At 41.8% G+C, this 17,550-nt stretch overlaps 1 protein-coding gene across 2 annotated transcripts in view; it reads left to right on the top strand.

Annotated features, from left to right (window-relative positions):
• Window positions 1–17,550, top strand: part of LOC125439678 (gamma-aminobutyric acid receptor subunit alpha-4-like) — a 97,135-nt gene that overhangs the window by 63,411 nt on the left and 16,174 nt on the right. Inside the window, exons 8-9 of one of the 2 annotated variants that reach the window (XM_048508796.1) lie at window positions 2,427–2,686; window positions 4,650–4,747. In XM_048508796.1, the coding sequence (XP_048364753.1) occupies window positions 2,427–2,686; window positions 4,650–4,685 (296 nt within the window). In that variant the 3' untranslated portion in view covers window positions 4,686–4,747. Of the gene's footprint in view, window positions 1–2,426; window positions 2,687–4,649; window positions 4,748–17,550 lie in introns of those variants that run through there. The other variant, XM_048508795.1, reaches the window with a different exon arrangement.

Raw genomic sequence — 17,550 nt, 5'->3', positions numbered from 1 at the left:
TGAACTAGGCAAACTGTTTAGGTTTAGGCAGGATAGCCTCTTGATAATGGTTTTCAAGTCTTCTTTGAAGCGTTATTTCAGATACCAGGAATACAATTTCATTTCATTTTCATTTCACTTTGTATTTATAACCCTGCCCTATCCCCGAAGGGCTCAGGGCAGCTAACAACATAATAAACAGATACATTATGCCAATATAACAATGATAAATTACATAAAACTAAAATAGAACCAGATTACAGATGGCGACTTAACATTTCGAACTAAACAATTTCGGAGAACAATAACAGCAGCATTTGCAGCCCATTAACGTATACCACTAAATCCATAATGTCCACGACATTAATCATAAGTCAATACATTAGCAATAATACATAACTACATAGCAATAATCAAAAAACATCAGAATAACAGTATATAACAATTAAAACAAACTATATTGATACATTTACAACATTTGCAATTAGATACCTATATTGGATTCCTCATGTTCAGATGCCCAGTGCTCTGTGGATGTGATTTTGAATACACGATTGCACCTGATCGGTGGGCAAGGTCTACGAGCACAGCTTTCCTTCACTGGACCGGCATGACTCTGTGGCTGTTTATGCATGCCATCCTTACCGCACGGCTGTGTGCTTCACAGTGGGTTCTTCCCACTGATTTTTTTTAACCAGGAAAAACCCACTGAGAAGCATCAACAGCCAACCCAATTCACCATTTGCCGCATCCCCGCAATTCCTTGTTCAATTCCTTGTGTGGGTTGGGAAAGCCAGGAGGACCATGAAAACTCAAAGGAAGGGAAACCATGTTGATTTCCTTCACTTTCTCTGAAAAGTCGCACCTTCAAAAACTACAGACATTCTCAGATTTGAGTACAGTGAGTTGCAGAGAGGGGAAAGCATGAGTGAAACTGAGAATCCCAGCCAAAGGGAATGTACGCTCAGTATGAAAGAGACCACAAACGCATAAAAGCCCAGTGTGTGCAGAATTCAAGAACATAGAAAGCTTTGCCCTGAGCTGATTATATGCTGTACTAATTCAAGCTACAACCTCAGTCCGGGCTCTGTAAGTGGATTGTTTTGTATCATTAGTCCTATATTACAGAACTGTCAGGAGAAACTGTATTGTTATATTAGCTCACATATTGCTGTCTCCTCTGCCACTTTATTGGAATGTATAGTCTCATATTATTTTAAAGCCAATATGTAAGGCATTCTTCTTTATTATTGTCTGGGGGGAAAAGGTGGGGGGGGGGAGAACTGTAAACAGAGCTTGCAAGGGAATCACTATTATTTGGTGCTCTTCCTTAATAGAACCTTCAGTTTTGTCATTGTAAACACCTGGACAACACCATTAGATAGGAAAAGGAGTTTGCTCATCCGATGTTCAGGGTCAGATAAATTGCAATGAAGTTACAATTCTAAAGCAAAAGTAATGACAAGCAGTATTTGGGAGTGGCTCCAAACAAAACGGAAGGGTGGCCCAATCAAGAAGGAAGGGTGAATCCCCCTCTGGTGCTGGCGCGCCCTGTGCCAGCATGGATGTCCATTCCACCTGTGCAAGGGGCAAATGTGCCAGCAGAGGGGGTACTTACTCTGGCGGCCAGATACCATGTGACTCCACAGCGACCAACCTGAAAGCTGCTACTGTCACCCAAGTCCACTGGTGCAAAATGTTGCACTGGCGTGGCCAGGGGCAAACTGGTGGGTGTGGCCAACCTTAGTTGTCCTGCACTGTTCTCCTCCATGATTTTTGTGGCTTATCTCCATTCTCCCCTATGGGGGAGTTTCATGGTTTAAAAAAAAAATTTTGGGCTTCCTGCACCAAGGAAAAGCCCTGGGTGTGTGTGTGTGTGTGTGTGTGGCAGGGTGGTGTCAAAGTGGCACCATCCTCACCCACTGGATCCCTTTGGATTGCTAGGCTTGCCTGAACCAATGCAATAGCTATAATTTAATGTAAAAATACAAAGGGAGTTAAGGATTATTATTTATAGTGAATAATTCTTGTGAGAGCTCACAGATCTGGAAGAATGAATGAAACCTATTGAATAATTAGCAACTTAATTGCTGTATATTGATATAATCTACCTATTGTGTTGTTAAATAAACATTTTGGTCAGATTGGGTTCATCAAGTCATCAGTAACTTGGAAATACACTGTTTTCCCCACCCCCAATTACATGGGGGTCTTCATGAGCACAGTGGCCATATAGTAAAACCACTTGATAAAATGGGTAGGGGTAGTCTTGACCAAAACACTTCAGAGCAATTGATCTTTAAGGACTATAGGAGTAAGGTGTGTATGGTAAGCGCCAAAGCAGTATATATAAACTGACCAATGTATAGGAGAGCTTAAAAATATGATTTTATTCTGAATTGCATAAACACGGCAACCAATTTTGTTTTGTTTCCTTTCTTTTAAAGGAATAACCACAGTTTTGACCATGACAACTCTAAGCATCAGCGCAAGGCATTCCTTACCCAAAGTTTCCTACGCCACAGCCATGGACTGGTTCATCGCGGTGTGTTTTGCATTTGTATTCTCTGCCCTGATCGAGTTTGCGGCTGTCAACTATTTCACAAACATTCAAATGGAAAAAGCCAAAAGGAAGGCTATGAAATCCATCCCTGAATTTCCAGCAACTCTCATTCAGAGGGAAAACTGTGCAGAAGAGGCACCCACGGTATTTAGATTTAATACACCTTAAATCTTGCTAGTGCAATGGTCACCAGATGTGTATGGGAGTACAGCGTAAGACATTGACTGAATGGTGTGTATACCAGCCATTATTTCCCTTCAAGGATAGAGAAGTAAAGGGTGGGGAGTAAGGCCACAAAAAGCCATGTAGGGAAGGAAGACTGAAGTTGAGCTGTCAGAAACCCAGTGGAAAAGCATATGGAAAGGTGTTACATGGTGAAAATGCAAGACCAATGGCGTATTTTGTCAGCAGAATAGTTGATGGATTAGACAGGGCTCTAGGTGTATTTGTGGAAAACCACAGAGGGGGAAGTTACAGTGAGAGATGCACAGAACATGAACCAGAAAAATAGAATCATAAGGTTGGGAGGGGCCATACAGCCCATCTAGTCCAACTCCCTGCTCAATGCAGGATCAACTTAGAGCACCCCTGACAAGTGTTCGTGCAGCCTCTGCTTGAAGACTGCCAGAGAGGAGGAGCTCCTCACCTCTGCAGGCAGCTTATTCCACTGTTGAACCACTCTTACTGCAAATTTTTTTCCTAATGTCCAGTCGGTACCTTTCTGCCTGTAATCACACCCATTATTGTGAGCCCTATCCTCTGCTGCCAACAGGAATAGCTCTCTGCACTCTTCCGAGTGACAGCCTTTCAATTACTTAAAGATAGCCATTCAGAGCTCTTGTTGAATCAGGAAAGAGAAAGGGCAGTGTTTTTCCAGCGCTGTAAAAGGGAGATGTAGTGGCAGACTGAGTGTGCCAAAGCAAAAGAAGAGTCAAAGACAAATCCAAGACTTCATGGGGAAGACATGGCTGGCTGGTGACATTGCCAAAGAGTGTGGAGAGTGCAGAAGGAGAGAGAAGCTTAGGGACAAATGACTGGTCTTGGACATATGAAGAGTCAGCCAGCAATGACACACCCAAATGGAAACAAAACAGGCAAATAGAAATGTGTATTTGGATGAAGATGAATTGTTGAGGGCAGAGATGGAGCTCCTTATCACCAGCAGATGGTGGTACTTAAAGCCATGGGATTTGACAATAGTGTGGAGAGACGGAATGGAAGAGGGCCAAGGGCAGGTCCCAGAGGGAACCCCAGCAGCTAAAGGAAAAGCTTGGAAACAGTGAATGAAACATAAGCCAGGTAGGAAGCAAATTTTCTGAGGACAGAGTAATGAAAACCTCATATGTGAACGTATTCAGACAGGAATGAGGGATTGGTTGCATTGAGGGCAGCAGAATTTGAGGACAGTGTAGAGACATTACATTTGGCCCTGACATTGATTTGGTCAGTTTCTGTGGAATGCAAAAGGCAGAAGCTACTCTGTGGAGGGTCAAGAGACAAATTCGAGGAGATAATGTTCCCAGTGAGACTAAGGCCCCTTCCGCACACGCAAAATAATGCGTTTTCAAACCACTTTCACAACTGTTTGCAAGTGGATTTTGCCATTCCGCACAGCTTCAAAGAGCACTGAAAGCAGTTTGAAAGTGCATTATTCTGCATGTGCGGAATGAGCCTAAGTGTTTTTAGTCAACAATGGAAGGGATCTTAGGTGATATTTGAAGAGGTAGATGGACCAATGGAATGGGAAGGGGTGAATGGGTGGCATGTTTATACATAGGTGGGAAGGAGCCAAAGGAGAGGACTTGATTCATTATATAGTGAAGAAGAATGAATCTGTGGGAGATGTTGGGAGGGACCATGAGAAGGAAGGATGGACAAAGCCAACAGAGTAGTTATCTTGTTGGCAGGAGAAAGATTAAACAGTTGACTTGACAGAAGTGTGCGGGGGGCGGGGGGCTGGAACAAGGGATAAATGGAGGTAGAGACTTCAAATATTTTTAATCAATTCAGTTATTGAGACTACTTATTTACAAAAAGTCTCATTGATGCAAATGGAAACAGTCCAGAGTAAGTGGGAGTACAAATCTTTCTTTTTATTTTGATACAGTTCAATTTGTCTAAAAGAAATTGCCTTTCTTTGTGATTGGAAGAAGAAATGAGAAACGTTTCTGTGTGATGGCACCTCAGCTCATGTAGGCTTACCAGGAGATAAAACTGTATCACCAAAGTGAAGTTACCCAGTCAACATTTCCTATTGGTTTAGGCATATTTTACTGCTGGAAAATTGTTAAATAACTAATATGTTTTATTGCGGTCATTTTGCAGTTTTAGAAAAACTCAGGATCACGAAAGGAAGATGGCCCTGAATGTAATACCCCCCTAAAAAAAGAGTGCTTTACAAAACATTTTAATCAATGTAAATAAGTGTAATTTGCATGCAAAATTAAAGTTACCCCTCTTTTTTTATGTAGCAAACTATAAGGGGAAGCTAGTCTTTTTGAGTAAATAAAGTCTGAAAGGGGCCTGCTCTGCAACTCAGAAATGGAAATTAATGTGATTTTAGACATATTGGTTAGCACTTGAATAATGCAGCCCACTAGCCCAGATTGCAGTCCAAGGCAGGGCAACCATTAGGATTTGGGTGGAAGACCATCTGGCAAATGTACTGTGTACAAGCTGTGATTAAACTATATCATGTTCACATAGCATTCAGGCTGCTATGCGGCATTTACTGAAATGGGAGGCTAATCTGAATAGAAACTGGATTGCATTCCTTGTCCACTTGCTTTTATTGGGCAAAGGATTTGGAGAGGTTCTGTCACTTTCAACTGGTCTGAAAAAAGCAAAGTTTGCTCCTGTGGTTTGAGCAGCAGTTGGATTTGCAGAAATCAGCAGCTAAATCTTTTCAGAGCATAGAGAAGAGGTTTATCTCAAGCTAATGCCTGAACAGCAAAAGGTAGCTAGAGCCATCCATTTAAAATTTGGCAGGTTTATGCCTGCTGAAGAAAGGCAGTTTCTGCACGGGGAAACAACAACGCTCCAGGGATGGGGGAAAAAACGGTCCCTGGGGCACTGTTCACACAGGAGGCACTGCTATGCCGCTTTGGGCAAGCGCCGTCCTGTGAAAACTCACCTGAAGTGGCAATCAAAGGCGCTTTACAGAAACTTCTGAGAACTGTTTCAGAAGTGGGTTGTTGGGAGATACACCGAGGGTTGCCACCCGTTGCCGAGCGAACAGCAGCGGGTGGCAGCTGGCATATTCCCATGGCGCTCCTGAACAGCTGCCTACCTTTCCCATGCCTTTCATCGCTCCAAGGAGGGAAAGGACCGCCCTCCTTGCCTCCGTTGCTTTAGCCGTCACCTCTGGCCGAGGGGCGTGTCCCCTTCCCTCCTCCCGGGCGAAGGCAGGGAAAAAAGTAGGCTTAGCTGTTCGGGAAAGCTGCACAGCTAATGTTAGGCATTACGTTAGCTCTGCCAGCTGCGCAGCCTGTGGGGCTGTTCATGTGAATGGCCCCAGGACTTGCATCGGCATCAATCATGCCAATGCAAACCTGCGAGCCTGAATGTGCGGAAACCGCCTAAGATAATTGAATTGCATTGTGCAATTTGATCTTAGGTGCAGGTGGTACCGAGGGTTGGATCCAGCCAGCATATCTGTTGATGAAAATAGATGGAGGCCTTCTTTTATTACGAAAAAAGATCATGGGATCTGCATTGACTAAAGCCCTATGGAATTGGGAATGTAGTAAAGAAGAGCACCTGGCAAGTGATTTAGATGGCTGGATCTAATCCAGGTTATTTGACCAGGTTCAGTTATCAGATCAGTCTCTGTAATGTTCTGCATGGTGTCTAGTTCAGGGGTAGGGAACCTGTGGCTCTCCAGATGTTCAGGAACTACATTTCCCATCAGCCTCTGTCAGCATGGCCAATTGGCCATGCTGGTAGAAACGTGAGGTGGGGAGAGTAACAGATTCCTGAACATCTGGAGGGCTGGAGATTCAATCTAAATAACTTATGTATTATGGATTCTGGTATGTAAGGCTGCAATGGGAAGCCCAAAAATGTCATACTGCTAGCACTGGGATCTTTCCTTCTGCTTTGGCCCGGGGGTGGGGGTGTCTTGAGATGATACTGAGATTGTTATAATACATAAACCCTCTGGGGAAAATGAGGTTAAATTTTAGACATCTGGCTCAGCCTATATCCAATATATTCTTCCTCCTACCCAGCAGGCTAGAAAATTAATGGCATTTTGACCTTGTGTATCTAGTAAGCAAGTGACTGGGTGAGACATTTTAAATCTGTATACTGGATTTTGCTCCACAATCTTACTGTAAGGGGCAAGCTATGACAACCTTCTCGCCTAGCCTGGAAGAAGAATCTGTTGATTTTAGTAGCGTTCCACAAATACTGACCTCTGCTGCGGTCTGATCTTGAAAACAGCTTGGGCAGATTAATTCCTGCAGTGTGCAGTTTATTAAGAAAGAGGATACTTTCTTCTCAGTGTAAGAGAGCATACAATTTAACAAACAAAAGTCAACCCCTTTATGACAAGGAATTACCACATACGGGAATATGAAATATACCCTATTATACAAAGGAATCTTGTCTGTCATAGATCCTTTACACACAAATGTTTTACAATGTTTTGAGGTAGGAAATAAAACTTTTCCTCCTTGGAGTTTCATATTTTTCCCCCCCCCCCCCCTTATGTTCCAAAAATGTTTTATTTCCAGTCTGGAAACGTTTTATCTGAAAACCCTTTTACAACAATTATTTTGTGTGAAATGTTTTCACAACATCTTCCCTTGCGGTGCGGGCATATTTAAACATTTTATCTTTCCTGCTTCATTTTTTATGCCTCTGTGCTGTCCCTGAACTTTTCCATTGGCATCATTTTATCGCGTCCCTGAGCTCACTCTGTTCCTCTTTGTCTTTTTAATTTCATCAGTTCTGAGTTTTAAAAACTTTTTTGGTTAACTCTTTGAAGCATCAGTCTCACACAGCAACAGAGAATCTGAGCGTCAAATCTTCAAAGCATCGATTCTACAAATAGCCAAAAAATAGAGAAAAAAACCTTCATGGTGGCCATGAAACATTTCGAGGGGATGAGTGTGAACAAACGAGGTGTGTGTGTGGGGGTGGGGGGGATTGAAAATGTTTGGCAAATGTTCTGCAAATGTTTTAGGTGACTTGTGTGAAAAGGGCAATAATTACTCTAGAACAAAAAAGGTTTCCAAAAGTAAACAATAGTTACAGAGAGTAGCCATGTTGTTTTGCAGTAGAATAGATAGATTTGAGTAGCACTTTGGAGACCAACAAGAGTTTCAGGATGTAAGCTTTTGAGACAAAATTTACTTAATTACTTTCCTCTATCCTACTGTCCTCTCCTTTATTTTTCCTTTATGTTTCTTTATTTTCGCTTTTAAAGTTTTTACAGTTTTAAGCTCCCTTTCCCCTTCTCTGTCTCCCATATTACCAGTCTCTTGAGGCTTTGTAGCCTCACAGTTCTGTAGTTTTCTTTTTCTTCTTTCTTCTTATTTTATGCCTCGTTAATCTTATCTGTGCCTTTTGGTTTTGGCTGGACTCCTAACTAATTAGTTGCAACACATTTCCTTTTCTTTTCGCCTCTCACCTCCTATGTCGATGGGGAGGGAGGGTGAGCTGTATATACTTGACTTGCTATGCTCTATTACTCTTGTTAAGTTTGAAACCTTTTAACTATTAACCTCCTAAGTATTGGTCTTGATGTTTTTATTTACATTACATTACATTTATTATACATTAATGTTAAATATCAACTCAAAATATCTAGAGCAGTGTTGTGTTCTTTCTTTCGGAATATTTTAGCTTACCATATCCTTAAGCTTTATTTATGCTTCACATTTTATACACTTTATATCTGTTTTCTTTGTATGTATGTTGTCTTTTTTGTTAATTAGGGATTTTTACTTTTTTGGCTTTGCCAGTCTGCACCTGTAGTTAACTGGCTCAGTCTTTTCCAGCTGTTTGCTCTTTCCCTTTCTTTTACTTTGGCTCTGATGCTTGAAATTCACCCCCCCCCCTACGATTTAAGTAATGAGCCTTGGTTTGATTTTTCTCAGGGCCTTCTGCTCCCCTTCCTCTCTGAGAATCTGTTATAGAGGGTGTCTCTTCATTTTGACCGGGGATATTTAATAAGCCTAAAGTGCTACCATTTTTATAGCATATATTTTAATATTAACTTTGTTTTAACAACAACATACCTTAAATCAGTGTTTCCCAACCTTTTCAACGTTGTGGTACCCTTGACCTCGCTCTTCACATCTCAGGGTAACCTTGAGGCTCGTTTGATTTTTTTTTGCATTTTTTTGGGTTTTTTCGTTTTTGGCCTGTAGGTGGGAGGAGTGGCAAGCAGAGGGAGGGGAGGGGAGGGAAAGCAGCGTTAACAGCCTTGTGGTTTGTTTGCCTAAATTTGCCATGGATTGGGGAGATTTAAAGGGAGAGCTCTCTTTAAATCTACCCTATCCAGCTGAATTTAGGAAAATAAAACAATGCTGTTTTTCATTGTTGTTTAAAGGGAGCCCATGAGGCTTCCAACCCCCCCTTCAAAATCCATTTGATTGCGGGGGGGGGGCAGGCGGTAGCATTGTCATGGTACCCCTGGGACGTGCTCATGGCACCCCGGGGTTCCACGGAACCCTGGTTGGGAATCACTGCCTTAAATACATGTAGGTGTATAGAGGACTTGGAACTATCTGAAGGTTCATTATTTTACTGGTCCCATTAGGTTTGTTTTATTTTCTCTTATAATGCATTATAATTCACATAAAAGTTTAGTGGTAGAAGTTGGCATAATCAAGATGGGAGCTCTTTTACTTTTTTGGTAACTGGGAATAAATCTAGGAATCCAAGCCATGTAGAGTGAAGCAACTTTCTAGCAACTACCTAGGTCAAAGCTTTCCATCATATAATTTAAAGACTCCCTTGTATGTCATAGAAAAGTTTATTAGGAATCGTAAGTGTAACTGGCCTTTTGAGGACCTCAAACTATCTTCTCCCAAGCAAAGCAGGGCTGAAGTCCCCTTGGATTTTACCATAACTCTTGAAAATAGCTTTGAAGGCCCACAATTAGCCACAAATCAACATACTTTATTAAACAATACAGACATGAATAGTATCCATAATCTACCAAACGATTATTTAATTAAAGAGGAAGTTGCAGATTACAGTGATTGTCAAAACATATCTCAAAAAGCTGAGCTATTTAAAAGCAGGGCCTCAATATGAAGTCTGCTATCATCACAAGCTATGCTTTATTGCAGAAATGCTTAAATAAAATCTGTGAAAAATTAGATGACATTTCTACCCAAGTTCCAAATAGAAGTTTAATGAAAGTGGGGGAGAAAACCCACAACATTATGAAATCACAACATCCTTTGTTTCTGCTCCTTGTAGAATTGTGTTTGATATCCACTGCTTTGAAGGAAGAGCAATCAATTGGAACAATGAACAGATCGTAAAAGAACACCTGGCATTCCTCTTAAACTTACACCTTGCTTCACTTGATTTAAAATATTATGAGGATTTACCTTGTAATGTTCATTCATTTAGATCAGTGTTTCCCAACTCTTCATATCTCACGGTACCCCTGCCGCCACCCTCCACCTTCCCCTCCCATTGCCCCTGCTTGCCACACCCCCCACCTTCCCCTCCCAGGGTGAAGGGTAGCACTGAGGGTGGTGGCGGCTGCTGACCTTGTGGCAGGCCCTACCCCATGGGCCAGCTCCATGTCCTTGCTGGCGCCAGTGGGAGACACCACAAAAATGAGGGGGGGCGGTAGTGTTGCCGCGGTACCCCTGGGACATGCTCACGGCACCCCAGGGTATCAGGGAACCCTGGTTGAGAATGCTGATTTAGATTAATATTCTTTTTTTGTTCCCCAAAAGTTCCAACTTTAATCTTATCAAATCAGGAGTGGCTTCACAACCGCGGCGTCCTTCCCCAACATACTTTAAAAATCACTGCAGTTACCCTCCTTCTTCCTACTAAACTCTCATTGAAACCTCTCTCAAAAGTACTCAAATCACTCGAGAACAACAGTTACAACCTTTATGAGCTAAGAGGCAGACCTCTAAAATCCTGGAAATCTCATTAAATGATTTAACAGAACCATTAACCCTACAAGAGGTTACAGAAGTGCAGGAAACTCAAAACTGTTTTCCAGTATCTCTGAGGGAAAATGATCTGGATGTTACCAGCAGAAGCTTCAGAAGCTTTTTAAAAGTCCTCCCTTTTGATGAACAAACATCATTAGGAGATTTGAACAGTTACAAACCGACCTGACCGAAGTTCATCAAAATAACGTAATTAAACCTGGCAAGAATGATAAGTGCAGCAAAAGAACCACAGGACCCATCACACAGCAACCCCATAAGAATATTCATTCTAAAGTGACAAATATTCAACCAAAGCGGAAATCAGGGGAAAAGAGAAAACCCCATTCCTTTAAGATGTATGGGAGGGATTATCTCTTCCTTGCCAAGAGACCTCTTTCTCTGGAATTCTCTGGAATACAAAATTCAGATATACTCTGTAAATCCAAATGTTGTCTTTTCAGCTGACCCAATTGAATCCTGTACATCTGATAGTCGATGACAATATCCTTATAGCACCATGAAAATAGTAAGTTAGAATATAGCTGGGTGGAAGGCCAAATGCCTCTCCACAGAGGCATAGTTAGACCAAATCCGCGCCCAGATTGTGACTTTCATGTTTTCTCACCCCGATTTATAGCCCCCCACCTCTATTGTACCACCTGCCCCTATTTACCCTTGGAGTTCAGCCTGAAGAAATTCAGCCTGAAAAAGTTCAGGCCTGTTCAGTTCAGGCTGAAAAAAGCCTTGGTGGGAACTACATTACCCAGGAGACCTTGGGAATCACAAGGTCTCCTGGGTAGTGTAATTCTCACCAGGGCCCTTTTCAGGCCGCTTTTCAGCCTGAACTTTTTCCGGCTGAACTAAGGTAAGTGGGGAGGAGGTGTGGGGAATGGGGGGTGTCGTGGAGGTTAGGTTGGTGTGATTTGCCATCCCCAGGCATGCACCTGGTGCAACGTGCAGCCCCTGCCCCCTTGTAGCTCCGCTGCTGCCTCTTCGCAGAAGTCAATATCTTCTTATGCAAGTTTGACATTATCTGACTTCAAGAGATCTGGAAAAGTAACACTATAACCTTTCCAGGCTATATCAGCTTGTCTAGGGTGGCTCAAAAGAGAGAGAAAGGAGGGGGGTCAAGAGGAGACTTAGCTTGCTGTGTATCATCTGAACTCAGTATCTCCAAACTGGAAGTAGTGCCTTCATCTGAACTAACCTTGGCTATTTTGAGACAATTGGTTGATTTTGCTCTCATAGTAACATCAATTTATAGTCCTTCAACTCAACATCAACAATTATTAATTTCTTATTGGTCTCCCCTTTTGGAAGCCCATGATAATTTGACTCACGAATTCCCTAAATTTTGAATCCTTAATGTGTATGATTTCAGTGCCAGAATTGGGTAAGATGATGAGTATTTAATCAAGAAGTGGTTAGACAGTGAACCAGGAGAAACTATATCCTCCTGCTTGTGTAACAGATTTTCAAAAGACAAGATACCTCCAATTATTGGACTTCTGTATGCAAAGAAGACAAGGTTTAATGGTCAGGGAAGATCCCTGGCCTGGATCTAGTTCTTAATAGCTTATTTAAGGCTAATCCAGCAAGATGGGCTACAATTTTAGCTCCAATATCCTCTGAGAGAAGACTCATGCAATTCAGTGGCACTCCATCATTATTCCAATCTTGAACAAAGGTTCCAAAGCAGATCCAGGAAACTACCACCCCATTAGGCTTCTCTTGTCAGTGGCAAAGCTATATTCTTCATACCTGTACCTCAGAGGCATGGATAACCTCCAATAATATATTAGGAGGGGAACAAATAGGCATTAGGAAGGGCTTTGCTCCTCAAGATCGTTGTTTAATTCTGGCCCATTTAGCTGAAAAATATACTTTCCCACCAGGAGGTAAAATGCTTGTTGCATTTATAGAACTTAAAAGAGCTCTTGACACTATATCCAGGAGCAGACTGTGGGGAAAACTGAAACTTACATCAATTGATAAAAGACTGCTTTGGCGAATAAAAAACCTTTATTCCTCTTGTGAGGTTCAAGTACACTGGAGAGAAAAGGGAGAACTCACAGAGTGTTTTTTGACTTGATAGAAGCGTGAAGCAAGGCTGTCTCCTGGCACCCTTACTTTTCAATTTTATATCTGAATGATCTCGCAACTGCTGAGTAGAATTTCACCCTCCATATTTCTCCTCAGATGCATTAACCCTTCTCCTTTATGCAGATGATGCCCTTCTTATGTTGGATATTCAGATCAGTGTGAGAAAACGACTAAACATTTCTTGAAACGCTGTAAAACTGAGAAACTTCAGATTAACTACTCAAAATCGAGGGTTATGGTCTTCTCTGCAACTAAGAAAATCTCCTCCCTGACCTGGAGAATCAATTAGAACAAGTTCCCAAATTTCCATACTTAGGCTCTAACCTTAATTGGCATCTTCATTTCAAATCCATAACAAACAAAATCTAACCTTCGACAGCAGCAATTAAACCTCCCCGGCCTCCGTTCCTAAGGAGGCAAATAAATTCCAGGGGGAGTGCAGGTGTTCAATATGAAAATTATTCCACAGCTCTTATATGGAGCCTCAATATGGATCCTTTGCATTAGTGAGAATTTAGACCTGCCTCTATGTCAATTTTTGTGGTGATTTACAGGGATCCCCAGATGTGTTGCTGGGGTGTAGCTAAGGTTAGAACTGGGTCAAGGATCTACTGAAGCAAAAGTATGGTTGCAAGCATTCAAGCATAGGCTAAAGGCCATTTTTTTCAACAAAGGAGGATGGCCTGCTCTAGGAATGTAGTAAAGATCAGTTATATTCCTGCTGAATGCAAGAAACAGATAAGAAATGACTCAACCTTGGCTTAATAAAGGATGATGTACTAAAGCAGTGGTTCTCAACCTTCCTGATGCCACAACTCTTTAATACAGTTCCTCATGTTGTGGTGACCCCCAACCCTAACATATATCCATTTTACAGATGGAGAACACTGATGCAGAGAGTCTTAGGCAACCCCTGTGAAAGGGTCATTTGACCCCCAAAGGGGTCGCGACCCACAGGCTGAGAACTGCTGTGCTAAAGCTTGAAAGAAGCAAATCTCTATTAGCTATTAAGAAACGTATAAAAGAATTGGATTATTTTAGCTCAATTACATGAGCTCAAAAAGTATGCTCTTCCCAGTTTTTTGGCAGTCTCATACCTTTAAATATCTCACATTAGAAATCTAACAGTCCCTCAGTATTGTAGAGCATTCATGCTTGCATGTTTGAATGCTGCACCGTTGGCAGTCTTATCTGGGAGATATAATCTGCCTTATTCAGATAGGCTCTGTCAATGCCATTTGAGAAAGGTTGACTCTCAATCCCACCTGATTTTGCAATGCTCTCATTATAATTCTTACTCTGATTTATGGATTGCCCCTATTTTAACGAAGCTACCTTCTATAATAATAAAAGATTATATAGTCCCCTACTTATTGGTGAATAGTGATCCAAGAATCACTCTGGCAGTGGTTAAGTATCTCCACCATATTTCCTTCAAGAAATAGAAGCCCCCTCCCATTTACTGCTCAAGATGTTTAGATCGAAGATCTTGAAAGAAGGAAATGTTGTGCCTGTTTATGTCACAAAATGGTTTGGACCATCCAGACCCTCTGGAATAAGATTTGAACATACCTATCAGGAAGAGCATGACGGCACCTGGAAATGATTAAAATATTTCTAGTTGCTTCTGAGATAACTTTTAGTTTATAATTAACCCCTCCCCCATTTTCATGTACACATTTTCCACAATGCATTAATATAAACTTTAAAAAATGTAATAGCTTTTGCTTAACAGGATTCAAAACTGTAGTGTTCACCTTTGCTTTGAAGGTAACTTAAATTTGGTAACTTTATTGCTTTAAAGGTCTCTGGTGTCACCTGTATAAACTCTTTCTTTATGGTCCAATCAGCTTTTCTTGCAGTTTTCTGGGTTTTCTTTTTTAAATTTGTCCCCAGGTGCCCATAATATAATATTGTCAGTACAACGGGTGGCCGCACTGCTTTCTCTCAACTGTTAATTTTTTTTAACCAATCGTTTGGCAGCAGTGAGTGAGTAATTGGTGCCTAGAAGCAAGAAAATCATGCAAAATTCATAAGCCTGATTCTCAGACACATGTGATTTGTTCCTTAAAATCAAGAAGAAGAAGAGTCTGTATTTATATCACCCTCTTTCTCTCCTGTAAGGAGACTCACGGCAGCTTAAAAACGCTTTCCCCTTCCTCTCCCCACAACAGACACCTTGTGAGTTAGGTGGGGCTGAGAGAGTTCTAAACAAGCTGTGACTAGCCCAAGGTCATCCAGCAGGGATGTAGGAGTGGGGAAACAAATCTGATTCACCAGATAAGAGTCCGCCACTCATGTGGAGGCTTGGGGGAATCAAACGCAGTTCTCCAGATTAGAGTCCACCTGCTCTTAACCATTACACCACATTGGCTCAAATGGATTATGTAGATGGGTTTATTTGGTCTGTGAGCACTCTTGGGTTCAAACCTGTTTTCTTTTGTGTGGGGCATTCATAAGCAGTAACTGGCTTACAGAAGTTAATATTTATTGCCATTTGAGGATAATTTTTTAAAAATCTAGCTTGGCAGCAAAACGTCTCGGAGGATCAGTGCTAACGCACGATGGAGCTGAAAGCCTTTTTGCTTATGACAGTGTTCCAAATTAGACCTGTTTACATTGCCTTTCAATGCTGAATTTCTAACTGCCCAACCGTGTTTGTGTGTGTGTGTGTGTGTGTGTGTGTGTGTGTGTGTGTGTGTGTGTGTGTGTGTGTGTGTGTGAATCCCTCTCTGGAGCTGGCACACCACAGTGCCAGTGGAAATGCCCTTTCCACTGACACGAGACAAATGTACTGGTAGAGGGACAACTTACCTGAGTGGCCAGGGGCTGTGTGGCTTCATGGTGCCTGACCCAGAAGCCGACTTTGTTGCCCAGGCCTTCCAGTGCAAAATGCTGCACTGGTGTGACTGGGGATATCTAAAGGAGCGTGGGCAACCTTAGTCGGCCCCCAGAGCCTGGTTGGCCCCCTTGCGCCAGGATAGCCATCGACAGAGATACACCTGATTTTCGTGGTGTATGTCTATTCTCTGCTATGGGGGATTTTGCCCTTTTTTGTTCTTACTTTTTAGAACTTTCTGCTTCACAGAAAAGCCCTTGGCAGGGGGCTGGGCAACACCAGAGTGGCACCCTCACCAACCATTATCCCTGTCAGGATTGGGCTGCAAATGAAAAATACACAGACACACAGACACCTGTTTGCTGAAATAAAATACCTGTGTGTAAAATCTCTCTGCTTGTGAAAGCTCAGCCTGTTGGCCTGTAGGAAGCTGGAAGCATTGCCAACAGGCCTAGAGACAAATATTCTGCCCATTTGATCGAGGTTTAGTCTATTGAAATGGGCATCTGAATTTTTTTTCATGGCATAGAGGTAAATACCATTCTTTTGGCATATAACATACAATGAACTCGCTATTAATAGGCCAGTGTTGTTTTTATTCAGGTCAGCTGGCAATCCTAGATACTGGTAGTTACATGCCTTGCTTTATAGCATGGATTTTGAATTTGAGGAAGGTTGTTTTGGACCTTTTGACCATTTAATTTCCCCTTTATGTTTTGTCTACCCTGACCCAGATAGCTCAAGTTAGCCTGATGCCATCAGATCTCAGAAGCAAAGCTGGGCTGGCCCTGATTAGTGCTTGAATTGGAGACCACCAAGGAATGCCTTGTGATGTGATGATGAGAAAGGCTTATCTGTGTCAAAGCAGCTCACCTAAGAGAGGGATAAATTAGTGAGTTTCAGACTTTTGGGAGGAGTCTCTGAGCAGGACCCAACAATAGGCAAGAAGAATGGATATTTTTCAAAAACTGATGGAGTGGTGTGTTCCTGTTACCATGATATTGTGTATTTATATCATTTCAGAAATGTATCTTAATTACTGATTCCCTATCTAGGGATGCTAGCCTCCAGGTAAGACCTGAGTATCTCCTAGTATCATAGCTCATCTTCAGACAATAGAGATCAGTTCTGCTAAAGAAAATGGATGCTTTGGAGGGTGGACTCTGTGGCATTATACCCCACGGGGGTCCCTGTCCTCCTGGGCTCTAGGAGTTTCCCAACCTTGTTCAGGCAATCCTATACCGCAGTCCTCACCAATGGCCACAGGAGACCTAGCAGTCTTAAACTTATCAGTAATAGTGGACAAAGTTTGTGAAAGGTAGCTTTCTCAGCACTACCAATCTTCCACTACAGTGTCCAGTGGCTTAGTCAAAATTCCAGTTAAAAGTATCTTAGGCAGTAATAGTGTGGAAGAAAATGTCTGTATCTGAGATCTGGCAGGACCACTTCCATGCAGAATGAATAATACTGAGATAAAGCAACAGCTCGACTTCATGAAATATAGCTTTTTATGCTACCCTTATGTTTTCAGATGATTCGTAAGCATTCTTTTTTTCTCTGCAGTTATTCAGAGATACACAATTGAAGTCAATGGGCTTAGAAGAGTATAACTTAGCTTAGGACATCACTATTAGTCACTCAGTAGGAAATGTGAGAAATGTGCACTTTTGACAGTGGGATATGATGGAAACCAAGATAATGTTTGGATATCTGGAAGGTGCCCATTTAGCTGCCAGTGTTACTAAGTAAATATAAGACATTTCTGAAGTTTTCCTCTTAACATCTTAAGGATTTCTGGTAAAATGTCAACACCTAGTAAATTTCTCCCACATTAACATATAAAAAAAGAGGGGGATCCATAGTAATTTACAGGAAATGGTGTTTTCATCAAAGTACTGCCACATACTTTATTGCTGGAGGCTTTAAGT

Source organism: Sphaerodactylus townsendi, linkage group LG10, assembly GCF_021028975.2.
Source record: "Sphaerodactylus townsendi isolate TG3544 linkage group LG10, MPM_Stown_v2.3, whole genome shotgun sequence".
Taxonomy (NCBI): domain Eukaryota; kingdom Metazoa; phylum Chordata; class Lepidosauria; order Squamata; family Sphaerodactylidae; genus Sphaerodactylus; species Sphaerodactylus townsendi.
The sequence above is the reverse complement of the archived record's forward strand: the minus strand, read 5'-3'. Positions and strand labels throughout refer to the sequence as shown.